At 41.5% G+C, this 23,080-nt stretch overlaps 1 protein-coding gene across 1 annotated transcript in view; it reads left to right on the forward strand.

The window, feature by feature from the left end:
* The window catches only part of elapor2a (endosome-lysosome associated apoptosis and autophagy regulator family member 2a), a 37,391-nt gene extending 14,873 nt beyond the window's left edge, over positions 1 to 22,518 (forward strand). The window contains exons 4-22 of the mRNA XM_080736776.1: positions 828 to 975; positions 1,841 to 1,930; positions 3,300 to 3,399; positions 5,412 to 5,564; positions 8,953 to 9,041; positions 9,513 to 9,693; positions 10,685 to 10,813; positions 11,228 to 11,318; positions 11,983 to 12,085; positions 12,701 to 12,838; positions 13,490 to 13,753; positions 16,012 to 16,185; positions 17,354 to 17,540; positions 19,206 to 19,302; positions 19,404 to 19,505; positions 19,920 to 20,046; positions 20,164 to 20,342; positions 20,511 to 20,682; positions 21,781 to 22,518. Of these exons, the coding sequence (XP_080592902.1) occupies positions 828 to 975; positions 1,841 to 1,930; positions 3,300 to 3,399; positions 5,412 to 5,564; positions 8,953 to 9,041; positions 9,513 to 9,693; positions 10,685 to 10,813; positions 11,228 to 11,318; positions 11,983 to 12,085; positions 12,701 to 12,838; positions 13,490 to 13,753; positions 16,012 to 16,185; positions 17,354 to 17,540; positions 19,206 to 19,302; positions 19,404 to 19,505; positions 19,920 to 20,046; positions 20,164 to 20,342; positions 20,511 to 20,682; positions 21,781 to 21,849 (2,593 nt within the window). The 3' untranslated portion in view covers positions 21,850 to 22,518. The remainder of the gene's footprint in view (positions 1 to 827; positions 976 to 1,840; positions 1,931 to 3,299; positions 3,400 to 5,411; positions 5,565 to 8,952; positions 9,042 to 9,512; positions 9,694 to 10,684; positions 10,814 to 11,227; positions 11,319 to 11,982; positions 12,086 to 12,700; positions 12,839 to 13,489; positions 13,754 to 16,011; positions 16,186 to 17,353; positions 17,541 to 19,205; positions 19,303 to 19,403; positions 19,506 to 19,919; positions 20,047 to 20,163; positions 20,343 to 20,510; positions 20,683 to 21,780) is intronic.
* The last annotated feature ends 562 nt before the right edge of the window (positions 22,519 to 23,080 follow it).

Here is a 23,080-nt window from a genome sequence, read left to right on the forward strand (position 1 = left end):
AGGTGAACTTGCCCTTTAAACCCACCATAATTGGTAAAAGGTACTTATAATATACGTACTTGATACAGTCTTGTTTTCACTCTCTATCAAATGTCTCTGGCAAATGTTCTGCACCAGCATAATTGATGTTGGTTATCGTGATAATATCGGAAATCGCGATTTCTTTGGTCACAATCGGGATATGAAGTTTTCATATCGTCCCATCCCTAACAGTATGTGCGTGAGAAAGGGAGGGAATGTTGGAGAGTAATCAGTAATAAGGTGGTGTTTAAAATGTACTGTTGTTTCCTGTTGAGATTGGCACATTTCCACGGCAAGCTGCCCAGATCACACATGTCACACAGGTCTTCTTATTTATTCACTCTCAAAAAGCACCTGCAATGTAGTGCATTTGAAAATACATTGCAGTGCACATCATGGGGTGATCACTGCTTGCCTCCTGTGAATTGTTTTATTTTAATTTTTGTTTATTTTCTGTTTATTTCGTCGCTGAGTGAGGTCAGCAGACAAAGTGAAGTGAGTGAGATGAAAAAACCTGGGTGAAATCTCAACAGGAAACATCGGTATAGGTGCAGTGTTGGTATTTGTTGTAGGAATCGGGTCCACAAATGAAGCTGCACTGATACTTAAAAGTGACACATAAAACAAATATCCCAACCAATAAGCAACTGTGGTTACAACTATGTAACAATACTGTGTGTGTGTGTGTGTGTGTGTGTGTGTGTGTGTGTGTGTGTGTGTGTGTGTGTGTGTGTGTGTGTGTGTGTGTGTGTGTGTGTGTGTGTGTGTGTGTGTGTGTGTGTGTGTGTGTGTGTGTTTTTTTCCAGTTCCTCCTGGCAGCCTCAGGGCAGCTATCTGGAGTCCAACAGGGATGAATGCACGGTCTCTCTCATCTATGCCGTCCACCTGAAGAAGCAAGGCTCCGTCAGCTTTGAGTATCAGTACCCCGACAACAACCTGCTCTTTGAGTTCTTTGTAAGTTTTCGCCTAACTAATTAACTCATAGGAGGTCCGCGACGCGCCAACGCGTCAAACTCTTTGTGTGCCCTTGACGCGTGGTACAGTAATCTACAGTAAGCTGAAGTTTACTGTACGAGGCACCCGCCTGTGAAGAGAAACACTCCAATTCCCGAAATGCAATGGGGTATCACGTGACCGGGAAATCTGTTCCCTGTAGAGAGCAGTGTTATGCTGCTGCACAGAAGTGCATTTATCTCCTAATCTAACTTGTAAATCACGTTCATGTTTAAAACGTGGCCTTCTCTACCGGCCGTTACAAAAGCACTGATGCCCGTGATTGTTATTTTTCTGTTCTGAGTGAGAGAAAATACTATCGCGAAAATAAACAGGACATACTCGGATTACATTTACTCTGATTACTTTTTCCCTGGAGCTCCCAAACAAGGTAAAAAAGCGGGTTTCCATGGCAACTGCCAAATAATCCTGTGCACCAAGTGTGTTAAACTGGATTTATACATAGTTTCTGGTAGATGTGTCACGCACCGACCAAACTGGAGAATGGAGATTATTATTATTATTATTCTCGATGTTATATGTTTTGGTAGATCAGCGTAGCATTTTGTCACTGTCAGGCAGAAACCTTGTATCTCAAGTTTCAAATATGTTGAAATGAATTTTCAACTTCATCATACAAAGGTGTCGCACACAAGTAGTGAAAATAGCAGATCTACAAGCACACAACTCCTTGCGATGCAAGGCTTTGTGTGCTCGTAGATTGTCTATTTTAACTATTTTAAATCGTTTAAAAATTAATAACACAAAAAAGGAAGGTTTTGGACATATAAGGTTTCCACCATTTCTGTGTGTGTGTTTAATCCAGATTCAGAATGACCAGTGCCAGGAGATGGACCAGTCAGCGGATAAGAAGTGGCTGAAGCTCACCAACCATGGAGAGTGGGCCACTCACACGGTAAGATGACCAGTAGCTAATGAATCTCTTGGCAAGGCTTCTGAGGACCTTCAGAGTCTGGAAAATGTGAACTTGTTTCCACATGCAGTGTGATTAGGAAGTCTCTGCCTTTGCCTGTTTGTAAATATATAAAGCATGAGTCAGGCTTTGTCTCCAGGAGCTACAGCAATGGTTAGTTACATTATATCACATTTCTGCGTTAGGAGGGGGGCATTTGGAAGAAGAATTGACTTGGAACTTTTGAAGGAGAATTAACTCCCCCCCCCAGTTGTGTACAACCACATGGACTTAACTCTTATATAAAAAGAAAAACTTAAACCGGAATATATTCAGTTTTATACCGCCGCATGACTTAGATACCTGAATTTAATTGTATTTAAGTCATTATAAAATGCACTTTGCATTGCAGCACTGTACTTTTCCCAGGTTGTTTTTTGGGACCTCTAGTGTCAGGTTAAGGGATAGCTTAAATGGTAAATGGTGCATTTATATAGTGCCTTTATCCAAGGCGCTTTACAGAGATTGTGCATTACATTCACCCATTCACACACACATTCATACACCGATGGCAGAGGAAACCATGTAAGGCACCAACCTGCTCACCGAGAGCAACTAGGGTTTCAGAGTCTTGCTCAAGGACTCTTCAACACTTACTCTGGGGAGCCATTTAGCCACTCTAGGGATAGATAGTTCAATGCGGTATCATTTAGTTGATTGAAGGTGGATTACAGTTGTATGTATATCCATACAATTAAATTACAGTCCTTTATGGTCATTGCAAATGCATGGATTAGGTGGATAGTTCTAAGTGTGAGGCCAAGTAGTAACCTGACCAGGTTGTTTTGAGATGTCTGAAGAAGCTGTGCATTAGTCTCAAGGTGTTGGCATGTGTGCTTACCGGATGGAAGGTGAAAGCAGCTGTCTTTGGTGATGCCTGGTAGTACATGGTATCTGTGTTTTTAACCACTTAAACCCTATTTTATACAATCTTATCGACATCTTGATAAACAAAATAGCCAAAATAGGCTGTGTGTGTGTGTGTGTGTGTGTGTGTGTGTGTGTGTGTGTGTGTGTGTGTGTGTGTGTGTGTGTGTGTGTGTGTGTGTGTGTGTGTGTGTGTGTGTGTGTGTGTGTGTGTGTGTGTGTGTGTGTGTGTGTGTGTGTGTGTGTGTGTGTGTGTGTGTGTGTGTGTGTGTGTGTGTGTGTGCGCGCGCGCGCGTTGTGAGCTTGAAGGTCAGCTATTTTTCGGCATTTTCACCAAAAGGCCCTTTTAGATATTTCAGCCCCTGCCTCTCTAACATTCTCTGCACGTTCCTGCACACATGCACACACGGAAATAGTCTAATTCAAGCATGTGTTTTTTTCCCAGGTGAACCTGAAGTCAGGCACCAACATCCTCTACTGGAGGACGGGGGCGGTGCTGACCAAAGTAGTGAAGCCAGTCCTCCTGAAGAACGTTCAGATAGAAGGTCAGTGAGCACTCTCCTCCTCTTCACTCTCTCCCACTTGTCTGAATGAATTCACTCACGCAGTGGCGTCAGTTCAGAAAAGGCTAAGGTATGGCAACATGACTGGTGCTTCGCGCGCGTTCAAGACACCAGTCATGTTGCCATACCTTATCAACAGGCGTGATACATTTATTTTGAGAAGTACATTTTCCCCCGTTTCTACGGTTTCCTGGGTTGGATATGGCAGCCTGAACAGCTAAACTTGGCATGTTAGTAAACGTGCCTCAATTAACAATAATGCATTGCACCTGTGCAGCTGACCTGCGGAACCTGGGAGTATACCATTCTGTCAAGATGGGGAGAATCCAATTATAATACCTTGTTAAAGTGACCATTTTGTAAAATCTTGCATTTGTAGTTATGTTACAGTAATCTAACAACATAATAACCAGCACACTATAGACATAGAGACATTCATGTATTTATATTTAAAAGTAGCTTTTATTTTCCCCCCTGGACCCAGGGTATGGCAGCTGCATACCCCTGCCATACCCAATTCACCCTTTGTCAAGTCCCGCCCATTGTCCTGCCCCTCTCCACACCCATTGGTTGCTGTGTCTTGGTGGGACATTCAGTGGGACATTCCATCCACTGCCATGTTAATTCAGTTGCTTCATATTGTTATTCTGTAAGCTCAACTCTAATTTCAAACTTTGTTTCAGTCAATTGGAGCTGCTCAGTGGCAGCATAGTGAATCAGCATGTTTTTAAATGTTTTTATTTCTCCAAAAAGTATGTTTTAACCAACCAGGAGCCTAACAAAGGGTGAATTCACCCTTTGTTAGCCTCCTGGTTGGTCCCTGACTAACCAACCAGCAGGCTCTATCTGCCTTGTCCCGCCCTGGTTCCGCCTTTTTTATGTTGAATTAGCTAAAACCAGAGCAGTATAATCAGAGAGTGGTGTCACCGCGGGGTCAGAAACAGCGCTGGTCACGTGGTTCATTGTCACTTTACACCTCATAGACTTCAATGCATTTTGTAAACTTCCGGTTGGCCGTTTGTCACTATACGCCAATAGATGTGTGCGTAGAAGACCTGGCCCCATGAAGTGAACGGGAGTGACGCAACTCTCCATTCTAGGGCTCTGGCTAAAACATAATTTTTTGAGAAATAAAAACATTTAAAGGCATGCTGATTCACTATGCAGCTCCAATTGACTGAAACAAAGTTTGAAATTAGAATTGAGCACACAGAATAACAATATGAAGCAACTGAATTAACATGGCAGTGGATGGAATGTCCCACTGTATGTCCCTCCAAGACACAGCAACCAATGGGTGTGGAGAGGGGCAGGACAATGGGCGGGACTTGACAAAGGGTGAATTGACGCCCCTGCACTCACGTACAGTACCAGACCTCACTCACATACTGTAACCACCTTATCTCACTTCCACTTGCTCATTTACATCACTGTCTCATGTAGAGCTGTCACATCACTGTCTCATGTAGAGCTGTCACATCACTGTCTCATGTAGAGCTGTCACCATGAGGATATTTACATCACATCACTGTCTCATGTAGAGCTGTCACCATGATGAGCTTTTACTTGACAATTAATTGACAAATAGCATTTCTGTCGTTGAACACTGGAACATTATGAATAAAAGACTTGCATGCTTCGTAAAAAAAGAAAAAAAGGTGCTCAGGGTAGATATGACAAGTAAGATATACATTTAATTACTTTATACTTGAAACATTAATTGCGGAAATAGCCGAACGTTTTGAGGTTTTAGATCTGCTATTTCCACTATTTTTGAAAATGTCTGAGAATATATTATTCTATTTTATCATGGAAATGATTATGAACGGTTATGCACGAAATAACTGTGATTATCTCAAGTAATTGCGACGGGCCTAGCCTCATGCCGTCTTCCGTGTGTAATCCATAATCTGCAGACGTGCAGATTGTCAAAGTAAGAAACGCTAATAATTTCCTCTCCTCACGCTCTCACATTGTGTTGTGTGGTTTCCCAGGAGTGGCCTACACGTCAGAGTGTTTCCAGTGCAAGCCTGGGACATTCAGCCGCGTCCCGGGCTCCTCCTCCTGTGACCTCTGCCACAGGGACACCTACTCTGGCCACGGAGCCAGCTCCTGCACCCCCTGTGACAACACCACCCACTACGCACGTAGGTACACACACACACACACACACACACACACACACACACGCACACACACTGTAACTAGGGCTGTCACAATTATTACATAATCGTCTAATCGCGATTATTTGACATAATCAAGATTATTTTTCATAATCGTCATAATCGTTTCCATGTTGAAAAATGTTAATATATAAAAAAAAAAGTCAAAAATAGTGGAAATAGCAGATCTACAAGCTCACAACGCGTCGCATCGCGACACGTTGTGAGCTTGTAGATCGGCTATTTCCACTATCAATGTTCTTTTTTAACTAGTATAAAGTTGTCAAATATGTCAGTAATTTCTTTGTATATTTAGGTTATGTGTCATATCTGCCATGTGCAACTTCAAAGCCTACAAGCCAAACAGAAATGTAATTGTCAACGACAAAAACACAATGAAATCGTTAATCGCAATTATTTGAGTGAAAATTAAACGTCATGTAAAATGTCATAATCGTGACAGCCCTAACTGTAACACCACCACCCACTACGCACGTAGGTACTAGGGATGTCACCAAATAATCGATTTTCGAATATTCGTTAGATTAATCAATATTCGATTTTAATATTTCATAATCGAAAAAATATTAATATATATATTTTTTTGTTATACTATTTTTTGGCTTAGTTAGTTAGTTTCAAACAAAATATAGAATATAGGCTAACAATAGTATTAATGATAATAGTAAATGGCCATTGATTTATCACACCAGCACCAACTGTAAACTGTGTAGACAGAGTGAAGGAGCACAGCAGAGTGGCAGCTGCCTGCTACACACTCCCCTCCCCCCTGTCTCAGACACAGGTGTGATTGATTCAGGCTTGATTGTTTGGTACTTGGTGGCCATCATCAAAGAAAAGGGAAAACAGCATCCTCTGTATTGTAAAGCATCACAGAATCTGTTCTTGAGAGATTAGGTGAACAGTACACTGGCACACTTAAAAGAAAGATGAAGAGTAGTAGTTAGGCTACCAATTACCTGAAGAGCCATGTTGTATATATGTAAATTTGCATTGAAATCCAGTAAAAAAAAAAGAAAAACAGAAGAAATTTCTTTTTTTTTTTTTTTATATAAAAAAATAATAATAATTAATTATCGATTTTCGAATTATCACTCTCTCACACACACACTTTAACGAGTAGGGGAAGCTGTCCTAGTTTCACCAGGGGTAGATAAACTTGAGTGTTTGTGATCATTACTTCCTGTCCCTGAGGACAGGCCTCCTTTCCAGTTGAAAGTGGAACTTAAGGCCTGGGAGAGTTGGGTTTGACTAATGAACCACTGTCTGCAAATAAGCTCATATTTTATTGAAGTTCACATAATTATTCACTTTTCATACGTTTGTTATTGTCTCCACCAGCCGAAGGCTGAGGGAGAGTATGTTTTCCCCTCCGTCCGTGTGTCCGTCCGTGCGTCCGTGCGTCCGTCCGTGCGTCCGTCCGTGCGTCCTCGTTCCCAATGTGGTGCGCACACGCGCGCGCGTGCACACACACACACACACACACACACACACACACACACACACACACACACACACACACACACACACACACACACACACACACACTCATTCAAACTTGATGACACAGAAACATATTTATCAAAATAATTTCAGACACCTTCTTAAATAAATAGCTACAAACTCAAGGCTGACTCAAGGAACAAAAGCATTTCTAGATCTCTGACTACCGATTCATCGGGGTACTATCCTACACCAGCTGCTTATATCACCACCTCGATATGAAGTAACACCCAAAAGCAGGGGTCTTCAATGTTTTCAGGCCAAAGACCCCTTAGTTGAGAGAGAGATGAAGCAGGGACCCCCACAATAGATTCCTTATAGTTTCATCTTTTGACAGCACAATCATCAGTGTATTTTGGATTCATGTCAATTTGTGTTTTCAGATATTTAACCACTTGAACCGTTAATACTTCATAACCATGACCTTTCACTCTGTACTTAGCCTGCACTTCTACACCAAACACCACCTTTGCCGGAAATAGCCGATCTACAAGCGCAAGGCGTTGTGAGCTTGTAGGTCTGCTATTTTTGGCTAAAGTTCTCAGAATATGGACACTGGGATTCAATTTTTGGAGCTGTGTGGAACACAAGCTCCCTATACGTGGCCGTGTGTGTGGGTCTGTCTGTCTGTCTGTCTGTCTCCGTGTCTCCGTGTCTGTCTGTAGCCTGCAGTAACCTTTTCTGGCCACACATGTTAAGGGAGGGGCGCTGTTGCACACACACACACACACACACACACACACACACACACACACACACACACACACACACACACACACACACACACAGCTCCACTTCGAACAGAGGTTCGATTTTTAATATAAAAATGGAGAAAAAAAGTTTCTATCACACAAAGATTTGGAGGACCTCCTGTAGTAACTCTGAGGACCCCCAAGGGGTCCTGGACCCCCTGTTGAAGACCCTTGACCTAAAGATTTTGTATTGGTTTTGCAAGGCAGTTTTTTTTCCCCCTCCCAATCTTATCGCTCTCCCAGCAATGAAAGCCGGGAGAATATATTTAGTAGCTAGCTAAGTGAAGCAATTAAATACTAACTTGTGAGTCTATGCATGCTAGTCAATTATTTGTTTGTTTTCATGCCGTTTAAACACAGATACAAATTGCAAAAAATGCACATATTCTTTTTACATTATTTATTACGACAATGTTTCTGCTGCTGGATTAACTCTCAAATACCTGGAACACGCCTGAGTCGCGTTAGATTTGAACCACTTTAACCATTATTTTATGCTTTAACTATTGAAAAATAGCAGATATACAAGCATATATATACCGAGTGCCGCGCTGTGAGCTTGCAGATTTGCTATTTTTGAAAAATCTTGAAAATGTGTGCAAGTCTTTGAATATCTTTGACCCGATCTTTGACCCGACTTCTAAATCTTTCCTCTAAATCAGCTGTTCTCAAACATTTTCATGTCAAGGACCCCCAAAATTACAGGTATTTGGCCACAGACTCTCATCTCAAAATATGTTGTTCCAGGGACCCCCAGAAGCAAATATAGATATATTCAAAGACCTGCAAAAAGAAAACGTGATTTAAAAAAAAATAGCAGATCTACAAGCTTGCAGCGTGGCACCGGTGAGCTTGTATATCTGCTATTTTTCAATAAAGCAGTCAATAATTCTAGGCCTAAAAGGGTAAAAAAGAATGGAAGTCAACACAACATCTGATGCTCCACAGAATAAACACTGTGGACTTCCATTCTTTTTAATCCTATGTTGACCTGAGCCCAGCACCAGCACTTGGAAAGGATGGGCGCATCACTTTGTTCTTTGAATGTTTCTGCTGCTGCCTTATAAAAGCGAGTTTTTCTGTCCTTCCTCCCCCAGCCGAGGGATCAGGTGTTTGTAAGGACAGACCTCCGTGTTCCAGGAAGGACTATTTCCAGATCCACACGCCCTGTGACAGTGACGGCAAGGTGAAATGGGGAAAACACTCTCTGGATGGATATACACAAAACAATCCTCAGTGTTCCTTAATCCATGTGTAATGTTCTTTGCACACTGTTTTTTCGGCCAAATATCGCCGGATATCGCCGCGGAGCGCGTAAATAAAAATATCGACCTTGCACACTGCCGCCCGTTTCGTATTTATTCTCGGACCAGTGGGTTGAGTTTTTTTTTTTTGATTTTCGCAACTGACACTACTGGGTCCCTTGCAAGCTCTCTCTCTCCTTGGCCTGAAAAAGTTTTTTTTTTTTCAGATTTTGGATTTCCAAAACGCAGCAGTGTGCAACCAGCTTAACTCTCGAGATTGTATAAAATGAACATTGAGGATTTTGCTGTTTTTCTGGCCTTTAACATCAGTGGACGTTAAAATGTAAACCAACTCTTACTTACTACTTCACACTCTGAATCCTTTTCCATCTGTGTTGCTGTGTTGAACGCAGACTCAGGTCATCTATAAGTGGATCGAGCCTAAGATCTGCCTGGAGGATGTAGCCGGAGCTGAAATGCTGCCCCCTCTTGGGGAACGTGAGCCCTGCCCCCCCTGTAACCCCGGCTTCTATAACAACGACACGGCCACCTGCTCACCTTGCCCGCCCGGGACCTATTCGGACGGCATAAAACGTACGGTGAACTTCTAGCACTTTATAGTGGGCTAGTTCAGTGGTTCTCAACCTGTGGGTCGGGACCCCCAGGGTTGTCCCCAAATTATTTTGGGGGGGTCCCCAGATGATTAACTTAATGTGAAACATTGTTTTCTCTCTCAACAGTAAACAAACCAACATAAAGTTTAAGTGTATAGAGGGTTTCTGTAGCCTCGTAAACCAGTCTCTTCCTGCCTTCATTCGAATCGAACTGAAGATTGGAGGAGTCAGTTTACTAGGCTAGGGTTTCTGCACATTTCTAAAGTGACCATTTTAGGACTTTTTAATACTTTCAAAATGGTAAATTGTCAAATATTAGAGGCAGAAATTGTGAAAATAGACAATCTACATGCTCACAACGCCTCGCGTTGCGAGCATGTAGCATGTAGATCTGCTATTTTCACAATAGAACCGTGTTATACAAAATGTAATGCCTCAACTCTTAGTGCTCGTAGGGTGGAAGGTCCCCAGTTCGGTGGGGGGTCCCCAGTTCAAATATGATTATTTTGGGGGTCGCGTCCTGAAAAGGTTGAGAACCACTGGGCTAGTTGAAAGCTAGATTCCAAATAGGGTTTCCCTACAATTGTTTTCCTAACACTTACCCCTATTCTCATCTAATCTTGTTTCTCTTTCTGTTTCATCTGTAATGACTCATAAATGGCATGAGCAAATAACATTTGCACTTTACACCTTTTGGTTGTTTCAGTAACGTTGTAGATTCAAGCACCAATGTAAAAATGTGATGAACCTCTCGAATCCCATCATCCGGGTGGAACATTAACCAAAAATAGCAGATGTACAGTACAAGCTCAAAACATGTCGCATTTGCGCTTGTACAGTAGATCAGCAATTGTTTGTGAAGAAAGTTAGTGGAGAGGTTAAAAAAATTGGTCCATGTACAGTTGTAAACCTGGTCCGTTTGACGAAGAATAGATTGGTTAAAGACATTTTAAACTCTGTTTATCCTTCAGCGTGTCAGAGGTGTCCGGCCGGCACAGAGCCCAGTCTGGGTTATGAATATAAATGGTGGAACGTCCTGCCTGCCAACATGAAGACGTCCTGTTTCAACGTGGGCAACTCCAAATGTGACAACATGAATGGTAGGTACTGTCACGCTCTCGGTGAACTGTTAGTGTAGCTCTGTCTTGACAGGGGTCTTCAACGTTTGGTAGTAAAGGCATATCATAAGTGTAATAACTTGAGCCCTATTTTATACTTTTTTTAAATTGTGAAAGTCTCGACTAGCATCACATTGCAATGCTTTGTGAGCTTGAAAATCTGCTACCTTTGAATTGTTTTGATCAATCAAAAACAAATGTATACAATCGTCACAACCTATTATTGTCACAATATTTATATAGAGATATTTGGTAAATCATTTTGTGATATTGGATTTTGTCCATATCGCCCATGTAGCCCTAATGTCTATCCAGACATGACACAGACTGACACTGGTGTAGGACAAGAGTATTATAAAATAAGTATTGCAAAGTGTGTTTTGTTGGCTCCCTCAGGTTGGGAGGTGGCTGGAGATCATATTCAGAGTGGAGCGGGAGGCTCAGATAACGACTACCTCATCCTCAACATCCATATCCCTGGCTTCAAGTGAGCACCATCCTCCTCCATCTAGTTATTGACATGGTTCAGGGAGCGTGATGAATAAATGATGTGAAAATGTGTCATTGAATATTTTACATCAAAATATTCATATAGTTGATGCTCCATTCATACAACTTGTATTTGCAGTGAAAGATTGACCTCGTAAAACAAAACCAAAAAAGAATTGCATTGATTTATTGGCATTAAATATTCACGTTCTGTGTGAATGTACTCATGGCACAAACAATACCCAAAACAATATATATCTTTGGCAGAATTAATCACTCAAACAAAGAAGAACTTAAGGTTGCATGTTGCAGTTGACAGTGTGGAGAAAAATAATTGCTGTTAGAACAAAATAAGATGGCATCTGGCATAAATAACGTCTTTCTCTAATATTAATCTCTAAACTTCCTCTAATATTCATGTCTGAAATCTTCCTCTAATATTCACTCTGAACTCCTCCCTCTAATATTCACTTGTAAACTCTTGAACCCTATTCAATACTGGCTTTTGCGAAAATAGCCAATCTACAACCTCAACGCATTGCAATGTGACACATTGTAAATGTGTTATCTTTGTCATTTTGAAAAGCCCAAAATGGGGAACTATCTGTTGCTCTTTGTGTTCTTTTCTTTTTCTTCTGACTGCCTGCGTTTCTCACGTCCAGGGTCCCGACATCGATGTCCGGCAGTACGGGGATGGAGTTCGGTCGCATCACCTTTGAATTTGAGACGACGTGCGCGGCTGACTGCGAACTCTACTTCATGATGGTGAGGAAGAGCTAGCCGGGAAATCTCCTGTCAATACGGCCTCATACTGTAGCTTCTCAAGCCCAACTTGATTTGGCCGCTGTGGCGACCCCGAAGGTCGCCGACTCGGGTGCCCTAGCTAAATTATTAGAGCATGCCCTGGGCTACATCTGTGCAAAGTTTGGCGCTTTTAGACTGATTAGCATGAAAAATCCCTAAGCCTCCGACTATTAGTTGGGGTCCATAGAAAAAAGCTTGTTTTGACAGCAAAACGCAAGGCATTTCCGGTTGTAGCACCATTCATACGTTGGCGAAGAGCTCCCCCTAGCGTAATCACTATAAACACCAAATTGACCGACCTGGTCAATTGTGGTGAAGCTTGGGTTTGACATGGTGTAGTACAGTAGGTCATTGTGTTAATGATCAATCAATCAATCGATTGTGTTCCGGCTTGGATCATTGGGACTAATCTTTTACTTATTATTTATAAATTAATGTTATGTTATCATTCAAATATTAGTGTTTTATCAATTATTTGATAATCAACCCGTGGGCCCAGGTTGAGAACCACAGCTAGGAGTCAGATGGTCTATTGTCAAAGCCTGCCTAAAGGACAGTTCATCATCCTGTTTTTAGGATGTGAATCGGAAGAGCACAACAGTGGTGGAGTCGTGGGAGGGGATGAAGACCAGGCAGTTCTACACACACGTCATGAATAAGAACGCCTCCGTGTCATACACATGGGCCTTCCAGAGGACCAACCAGCCCTCTGATGTGAGCACACACACACACACACACACACACACACACACACACACACACACACACACACACACACACACACACACACACACACACGCACACACACACGCACACACACACACACACACTTAGGAAAACCTATGACACACACCTATTATGTAATTTCCATATTGCTTGGGGCTACTGCAAAGCAAGTTCCAGCTTAATCTCATTTATAACTAGTAACGTAGCTTACTACATTTTCCAGATAATTAATAAAATAATACAATTAATTAGAAATACTGTTCCTACGAAACAGTGTGGGCTCGCATGTAACACCATGTATGGGCACAAAGATTGCCTTTGTACTGTCGAGGAGAACTTGACTAAATTGACGTAATAGGTTACGTCCTTTTTGAGGAGAACTTCACTGATAGATTACGTCACTTTTTAAGGAGAACTTGACTGATACATTACGTAATCTTTGAGTAGAACTTGATAGATAAAAAAAGATAACACAGTGTTCTCACTTTCAGCGGGCCCACAATTAACAGTTTTCTCAGCATCAGCCGATCCTTGTCCAACATTGCTGTATGCCCCCCCCCCCCCCCCCCCCCCCCCCCACACACACACACACTTATTTCTGAGTCCTTATTTGTAGCGGTTTCTGTCTTCGTCACACAGACACGTCGCTATGTGAACGACGTGGTGCGCATCTACTCCATCTCTGTGAGCAACGCGGTGGACGGCGTGTCCTCAGAGTGCAGGGCCTGTGCCCTCAGCACCCAGCCCTCCGGCTCGCTGTGTGTGCCCTGCCCTCCCGGGTACTACATAGACACGCACAGCAGCCGGTGCACGGAGTGCCCGCCCAACACCTACCTCGTCTCTCAAAGCACCCCGGGCTCGGAGGCCTGCCGGCCGTGCGGACCCGCCAGCAAAAGCAACAAGGTGCCTTTTGCATTCCTATTGATGACATTTTTTTTTCGTATTATTTGGTCCACACTCCTTTGGCGTACTTTTGTCACTGTATATTTGCACATACGTGAAATTGGTCTATTGCATTTACTAGGGGTGTAACGATACATTTTAATAGCGATTCGATACATATCACGATACATGTTTGACGATACGATACATGGACGATATTGGTTCATTCATGAAGATACGATACGATTCGATTCAATGATTTAAAATCGATATAGTAACTATTTAGCAATATAAATAAGTAAACACAGTGATTATCTGGCAAATACTGTATATGGACATTGTATATTGCCAAACCTGCACCTTGACACGAACACAGAGATTACACACATTTATCAATAGAGCACTGTAGCTATATGGAAATGAAAAGTAATTAAACCCCTCCTTTAAATTGTTTCTTCTTAAAAATGTTAAATACAATGCACAAGTAGGTAGTATCGATACAATCGATTCTTTGCACTGCCGATTCGTTACAATACAAATCCAAACGATACGATTCGATTTTAGCTGTTTTCATTTCGATATACTTCGATTTTTTAAGTTAAAAACGATATTTCGATGCAGTTACTATATCGTTACACCCCTAGCATTTACCCATCCTACAAGTACTAGGAGCAGTGAGCGAGCGTTATTATTATTATTACAGTGCTCAGGGTGTCTTAACAAAGTGGTTCTCAACCTGTGGGTCGGGACTCCCAGGGGGGTCCATACATTATTTTGGGGGGTCCCCAGATGATTAAATTAATGTGCAACATTGTTTTCTCACTCAACGGTAAACAAACCAACATAAAGTTTAAGTGTACAGATTACAGAGGGTAATTTAACAAATTAAATATTGGCCAAATCGTCAAATATTAGAGGCAGAAATTGTGAAAATAGCCGATCATGTAGATCGGCTATTTTCACAATTTTCACAACACCTTGCAATTAAATAATAATTTGAATTTTGTTGGTATGTAAAAATATGTAAGTCGTAAGCTGTTGGCAGCCATTATCCAGGCAGCCATCATGTTACAATGTTTCAGACTAGATGATTGCAGATACATTTTTCTGTCTTGTACAGGTGATTTAATAACAAACCTTATATAACAGAGCTGTTATAAAAGTGCGACATCTAGTGGCTGAATGTTGCATTGTGCCCCTTAAGTTATTTAAATTTTTGGACTTTTGATTTATGTATGTAGCACTTAAGTTTCTACTTTCAAAGATTTTGCCTCTTTCTTATATTATTTGTCAATTTGGTTAATGTTTTTAACATTTTTTATAGAATAGTTTATGTATTACCTCTAATGCAGTAATGGTCTTTTTCTTTCTTCCTTTTATTATTTTGAGGTATTAAATGTTCTTAAAAGTCCTTTACATTGTCACTTCACTGTCATCTGGGGACCCCCTGGGTGGGCAGTTAGTAAGAATCTCCCTGGAGTCTGGACATGATGTCCAAAGCTTCTCTGCTCATAAAACACTTTCTGTGGACACGGCCCCTAATCCTACTTTTATGTAATTATCATTTTTTTATTACCTTTTATTTAACAGGTAATGTAACTGAGACAGTCTCATTCTCAAGAGAGACATGGTCAGACAGTAGCAACAATCCATACAAAGTTAAGACAGGAGATTCAATAAGATACTACTTGTAATAATGTCATTACATGTGTATTAATCCTACACTGTAATGCCATATCAACTTGTAACATTCAAATGTGTAACTGCTATCTTACAGGGCATTCACGAATAGTGATTTTTAGTATTCAAATTATTCTACCTCAAAGTTAGTCGAATATTCAATAGGATTGGCCAAACTGTCAAATATTAAGTAAGCAAGAGGCAAACATTGTGAAAATATTTTCACAATATTTATCTGCGGAACCGAGTCACATTAAATGTAATACCTACAATTCCAAGTGCTTGTCAGGGTGGGGGTCCCCAGTTCAAATATGTTTATTTTGGGGGTCACAGCCTAAAAAGGTTTGAGAACCCCTGGTATAGAGCATTTACAAATTCATCCACCAGGGGTATTGACAACTCATTCTTATGACTGCCAAGCTTTATAAACTATATATTTTTTAAAGAGAAATAAAAATAAATAAATAAGCGAATATTCGACTTCGGTGAACAACGTTGAATAGTGACTTTGATATTCGAATATTTGGTGAATGCCCTACTATCTTATATATTTGATATAATCTGCAGCCTGTGTGTTTTGTGTGTGTGTGTTTCTTTAGGAGCACAGTTTATGCTACAGTGACTGTCACTTCAGCCACACAGAGGCCAACGTGACCCTGAACTTTGACCTGAGCTCCCTGGGTTCTGTTGGGTCACTGATGAACGGCCCCAGCTTCACCTCCAAGGGCACCAAATACTTCCACCACTTTAACATCAGCCTGTGTGGAGGAGAGGTAGAGACACAGACAGACGCACACGCACGCGCGCGCACACACGCACGCACGCACGCACGCACGCAAGCACGCACACACACACACACACACACACACTCTCTTTAAGGGGCCTCACCAAAAAATATATATTTTATATCAATATTGGCCCATAATACGGTTTTATACAGGTTTCAGCCTAAACAACCACTCGGATATTGAAATTTCATGTTCTGTCTGTCTCTAATTCCAAGCAATTTCAGCTGCAATACCAAAATGCCCTTTGTTGGCAAAGGGGAGCTGCCTTGGGGCTAAAATTGGACACGATACAGAGAAGATTAGCATGGTACCACCTGGCACCATGCTAATCTTCTCTGTGTTGTTCCAATTTTAGAACCACCTTCCCCTCCCAAAAAGTACCGCCTCTCACTGAAATGAAAGGCAAGGCTTAGAGTTAATGAATTGGGTTTTTTGGGGGCTGGAAGAGATACTGGGAAAACCAAAAAACAAGAACTAATTTAAAAATGTGAAATTTATGTTGTAGTCCGAGAACTTTCACCTATAATGATATGCCCAAAATAGGGACAGCTGGTTTAAAGTGGTTAAGGCAAATTATTTTCTATTAACCCATTCAGAACGGGTACACATTATTATGTATCATTATTTTATGCTTTAACTTTTGAAAAATAGCAGATATACAAGCTCACTGCGAGCTTGTAGATCTGCTATTTTTGAAAAATCGTGAAAATTAGAATTTTGACACGATTCTATAATTGTCTTTTGAATCCTTCTAAGGTTTTTTGAAAAACGTCAGCAATCTGGCCAGCCATCATCAAAGAAAAGGTCCTTTTCACTTAAGCTCAGTTAGTCTGTTCTTGAGAGACTACTATGTCAGTGGTTCTCAAACCTTTTCATGTGAAGGACCCCCAAAAAGATTTTTATTTGGCCACGGACCCCCATCTCAAAATATTTAGTTCCAGGGACCCCCCAGAAGCAAAATTTGAGTTACAAACGTTCGCTTTGAAAATACATATATTCAAAGATTTGCACACATTTTCACGACTTTTTCCCAAAATAGCAGATCTACAAGCTCACAGCGCGGCACTCGGTGCCGCGCTGTGAGCTTGTATATCTGCTATTTTTCACTGGTTAAAGCATTCAATAACTTCACCTTGCTGTGTTTGTGTGTCAGGGCCGCATGGCGGTGTGTACAGACAACGTTACGGACCTGTCCGTCTCTGACGGACAGCGGGAGAAAGGAGAAGGAGCCAACACGGTGAAGACATTTGTCTGTCAATCAACGATAATCCCAGCTAACGGGAGGGGCTTCCACACGGCACTCGCCTCACAGTCCATCAGCCTAGCGGACAGATTTCTTGGTTAGTATACGTGTGAACACAACAACGTAGGGTGAACGTTGGGCTCGACAGCTCGAGCTGATCTTTTTAAAGGACAACTTTAGTTTTTTACAACAAGGGTTCATATTTTAGATTGTAATTAAAGAATATAAAAGATGAGTGTTAAAATTATTTTCTATTGTTTTAGAGATTCTTATTTCAGTGGTTGGGGGCATGCGTACAAGTGGCTAAATATGTCATTTTACACAGAATAAGCCCATTCCCAAGATACAACGCAACCTTTCATGGTTGGATGTGACTTGTGGGAGCTAGAAGTGTTACTGTAAATAGCAATAAAGAAACTGCTGGCTTATTGTGTCTAAAAAGACATATTTAGCCACTTGTACGCATGCCCCCATGCGTACGCAACTACGCATGCCCCATATTTTAGCACGGTAAATGTGATAAAACAATAGAACGAAGCAAATAAAAACATTTTAACACTCACTTTTTATTTTCTATAAATTACAATCTAAAATATGAACCCTTGTAAAAAAACAAAGTTGTCCTTTAAGTGTCTTTCTTTTACAAATGGTTTTAAGCTACAATTCGGGACTGTATTTTAACCAATCTGTATGGCAGGGGTCTTCCAACGTTTTCAGGCCAAGGACCCCTTAATTCAGAGTGAGAGATGAAGCAGGGACCCCCCACACAACCTTTTCATAGATTCCATATAGTGTCATCGTGTGACAGCACATTCTTTTGGATTCATGTCAATTTGTGTTTTCAGATATTTAACCACTTATAAAACTTGACCTTTCACTCTGTACTTAGTCTGCTCTTTTTCCTCTCTACACCAAAGCTCTTTGCTGAAAATAGCCAATCTACAAGCAGATCAAATCTAGAAGCAGATCAAAAATAGCAGATCTATAATTGTGAGCTTGTAGATCTGCTATTTTTGGTAAAGTTCTCCCAATATGGACACTAGGGTTCAAGTGGTTAATATAAAAAAGGAGAAAAAGATTTCTATCACACAAAGATTTGGAGGACCCCTGTAGTAACTCTGAGGACCACCTAGGGGTCCCGGACCCCCTGTTTAAGACCCCTGCTGTATGGTATTGCTAATATACATAATATAGATAGTTGGATGTGGTCTCCCTACTATTCTAAATGGACATTCTAATGTCGGTTAGCACACCTACTGCTTGACCATGTCTATAGTTATTTGAAATAGACAGCGCACCAGATTGGACACTAGATACGCCTTCAACTTTATTGGAGTTCAGACACCGTTGCAATTTCCTCTCTGTTGTGAGAGAAATAAAATCTTTTTTAGCTTTTTTTTCTAGTCAAAAGCGATCTATATGCATGCATAAAGTGAATGGCAAATCGAGTGGCAAAGTTAGTTTAATGTTGTTTAACATAGTTTAATGCAATCAGATATGACTTTTCTGTTTGGATGTATGGGCTGTCAAGGCCAGAAAGTAGTTTGTTGCCACGCAGTAGGCGTTCCCGCATAACTTCCGGATATGATGATGATGTCAGGCGCGTAACCTCTTTTCAAGTTTCAGAATTAGAATCTGTTTACTCGCCAAGTATGTCCGCATGCAAGGGATTTGATTTGCTACTTTTCTCCCAGACACATAGAAGAAAGAAAACAAGTTGTAAACATTGATTTTGAGTTGCTATAATACATGTCTTTAACAGGAGCAACAGTTGAGAGTACACTGGATGCAATCAGGGCGAGACCAGAATTGTTCCCAGAAGCCATCAAGAAAGTCCCTGATATCAACTTCTACTACCGGTACCGCTGGCATCTTGCATGTTCACCTTTAATAACGTTATACTGTATGTTGACATGATTTTAGCTCACTACCTCACATTTGCTGTATATGTGCTCTTAAGTTCCTTGGAGCCGACTTCGTCGTGCGAGTCTGGCCGAAGCACAGTGGTAACACTTCGTTGCAATCCAGAGAAGAGCATGAAAGGAGAGATCACAGTGCCTAGGTATTTAATTTTATATGACTGTTTGTGTGCTATCTTTATACATATTAATAGCTAGGTTTGCACCTATCATTTTTTTTAGAAGATTTCTTCAATATTCTCTCAAAGGCTTCTGTGTTTTCACACTGAGATAGCGAATTCCTCAACTGCCATATCACCTGATAGTAACACTCATTCGCTGCCATGTAGGTGACGCTAATGTTCAGACAGTCTTATTTGAATTAGCCTAGTTGGTGTTGATGTGTTGATGTATGCAATTCGCCTGGTAATTTCTTTTGAATTTGAAAGGTAAGCTTAAAACTTATAGTTGACAGTTACATGGGAATATAATTGAGTTGTCTCTGGACTGACTTCACAACGTTAAACCTCTATTTCTCCTGCCGTTGTGTTGTGTCAATCTGTGTTTGGCCATTGTAGTCAGTGCCCTGCGGGAACATGCGACGGCTGCACCTTTCATTTCCTGTGGGAGAGCTCAGGGGCGTGTCCTACTTGCACCGAGATGGACTATCACAAGATAGAGGGAGCCTGCAACGGAAGACTCCAGGTGTGTGCATGCGCGCATGTGTGTTTGCCATTGTATGCTTGTTTCTGTGTCTGTGTCTTGATAGGAATATAATGAGAACTCAACTGACGTGTTTATTATGTGTGTGTTCGTCTGTAGGAAATGCTGTATTTGTGGAATGAACCAAAGCGCTGCATGGGAGGGGTGCCCCTGCCCGAGAAGAAGGTGTTGCCGTGCGAGAGCATGGAATTCTGGGTACGACTGGGGGCAGGGATAGCGGCCTTCACAGCAGTACTGCTCGTCTCCCTCACCTGCTACTTCTGGAAGAAGAACAAGAGGTCTAATAATAATAATAATACATTTGTAACACACTTACTGCCACTCCCTCCTTTCTCCCTTCTGCTTGCTTTCCAATTCCCCTTCATGGAAGTCATCTCGATGCTTAAGCACTTGGCCGTGTTTGTTTACCCCGTTGTATTGATTCTTTGGGTTTATTGTTCCTCCAGGTTGCAGTATAAGTACTCAAGGCTGGTGATGACCGCCAACAAGGAGTGTGAGATGCCAGGAGCCGACAGCTGCGCCGTGATGGAGGGGGAGGAGAACGAGGGAGACATGGAGGATGAGGTGGTTTACAACAAGCCTTCGCTGCTGGGAAAACTCAGAGCCATTGCGTCCAAGGTGAGAGTCGTCATGGCGTCCTTGTTTAGCAGTAGAATCAGTAGATTTCGGTCATCTGCAAGTACAGTTGAAAATGCTTTTCTTTTTGGTCTAAATCCTCTCTGACCTCCTGAAATCAGATTCTCTCCTTCCATATTTTCCACACCCTCTAATCCACCCCCAGGTTGAATGAGAAATTAAATGATAAAACCTCTCTATCTCTTTTCTAAGCTCTTCTTGTTTTGGCCTACGTGGCACTTCTCCTCTCTAATCTGATGTTCGAGGATCACACAGGAAAAATGTCTGCCCTTGAGTTCATTCAAACTACCACTATTTAATCAGCTTTTTTTCTAAATCACTTCATATAAGAATTGTGTTCCAGAGAAAATGTTCTTCTATTAAGTGACAGGAAAAGTCAATGGTATTTCTGACGGGAATAATCTGTTTATGACCCGGGGTTTGTGGCTTCGATGTTATGACTTAATGCCTGTGACAGAAACCGCCCTTTTTCGGTCAAAAAGTCGGGTTTGACTACAAAATGACGTCACTCGCGACTACTGAAAAGCATTAGACAAAAAAGAGAGTTTCAGGAATGTGTGCACGTCGGAAAGTCCAACTCACCGAACATTCGGTCAAAGTATGGACAGGCCTGTACTCTGTTGGTGAACCAGTGTTTAGTTCTTGAGCTTATTCCGTGGTTGTACTTGTAAATTCACCCTTTGTCAAGTCCCGCCCGTTTTCCTGCTCCTCTTCACACCCATTGGTTGCTGTGTCTTGGTGGGACATTCGGTGGGACACTCCATCCACTACCATTTTAATTCAGTTGCTTCGTATTGTTATTCTGTGTTCAATTCTAATTTCAAACTTGGTTACAGTAAAATGGAGCTGCTCAGTGGCAGTATAATGACTCAGCATGTTTTTAAATGTTTCTATTTCTACAAACATTATGTTTTAGCAAATTCAACATAAAAAAGGTGGAACCAGGGCAGGACAAGGCAGATAGAGCCTCCTGGTTGGTCAGTCAGGGACCAACCAGAAGGCTAACAAAGGGTGAATTGCTCTGGGGGAGCGCCTCATCGAAATGGCTACAATGTAATAATTGTCGTTTTTCTTTCCTAGGGAAACGGGCAGAATTACGAACACGTGCAGCTGAACTCCTCTCATCCAAAAGCATTGGTGTGGAGTTAAGAACGTGAACAGGAAGTGAGTCAGAGGGCTGCTAAAGACGGAGCCCTAAAGACACTTGTCACTGTAAAAAGCCCCCCCCAATAAAATGCCTCCTTTATGAGCTTTGGAACCTGTAATACACACGTGTGTGTGTGTATGTGTGTGTGCATAATATGCGTGTGTGTTTGGTTTAGAAACACACAATTCGGACACCATGCACCTGTGACCGGGTTCAGAGAAGTTGCGCCAACCTGGTGGCCTTAAAAGCTTGGTACAAGAGAGCAGTCCATCTCAAAGTGTTGCTGGTGTGAAGCTGTTTAATGTGTACCATGTGGGTGGACGGTGTGACATGCTCACTTTGAACTGATGTCAGACAGTGCTTTGGAAATGCTCAGGAAAAGAAGAGAACCAATTTCATGTGTTTCGTTTGTTCATTTGTCTGTCGCTTTTATTTTTTAATTTATTTCAGTCACTGTAATGTCCGATAATATTCCCAGATGGATAACCGTTGCATTTTGCCATGTAGCCATTGTCAAAAATTCGATGTTGAAATAATTTGGCCATCTGTAGTATCTCTAATGTAGTGGTTCTCAACCTGTGGGTCGGGACCCCCAGAGGGGTCCCCAAATTATTTTGGGGGGGGGTCCCCAGATGATTAACTTAATGTGCAACACTGTTTTCTCACTCAACAGTAAACAAACCAACATAAAGTTTAAGTGTAGGCTATATAGAGGGTTTATGCACATTTCTAAAGTGACAATTTAAGGACTTTTTAATACCTCTAAAATGACAAATTAAAGGAGTAGTTCACCCCCAAAATGACTTTTTTTCTATTGATTAGTCACGCCATGGAGACTTGAGTTCAATAATATTTTTTGGTTTTTGTCACATTCCTAAGACAAAAATTTGATTCGAGTAAATTTACCCCCATTGATTCTGGATGGTGACCCGTTTCGAAACGGGTCACCATCCGGAATGAATGGGGATAAATTTATTGTTATCACATTGGCCAAATTGTCAAATATTAGAGACAGAATTTGAGAAAATAGACGATCTACATGCTCACAATGCCTCCGTGTTATACAAAATGTAATGCCTCAACTCTTAGTGCTCGTCAGGGTGGGGGGTCTCCAGTTAAAATATGATTATTTTGGGGGTCGCGGCCTGAAAAGGTTGAGAAGCACTGCTCTAATGTTCCTTCCTAGATGAAAACAGATACGCAAACATCAGCCGGTCATGATGACAGCCAGTC

Source organism: Nannobrachium achirus, assembly GCF_963921795.1.
Source record: "Nannobrachium achirus genome assembly, chromosome: 11".
Lineage (NCBI taxonomy): Eukaryota > Metazoa > Chordata > Actinopteri > Myctophiformes > Myctophidae > Nannobrachium > Nannobrachium achirus.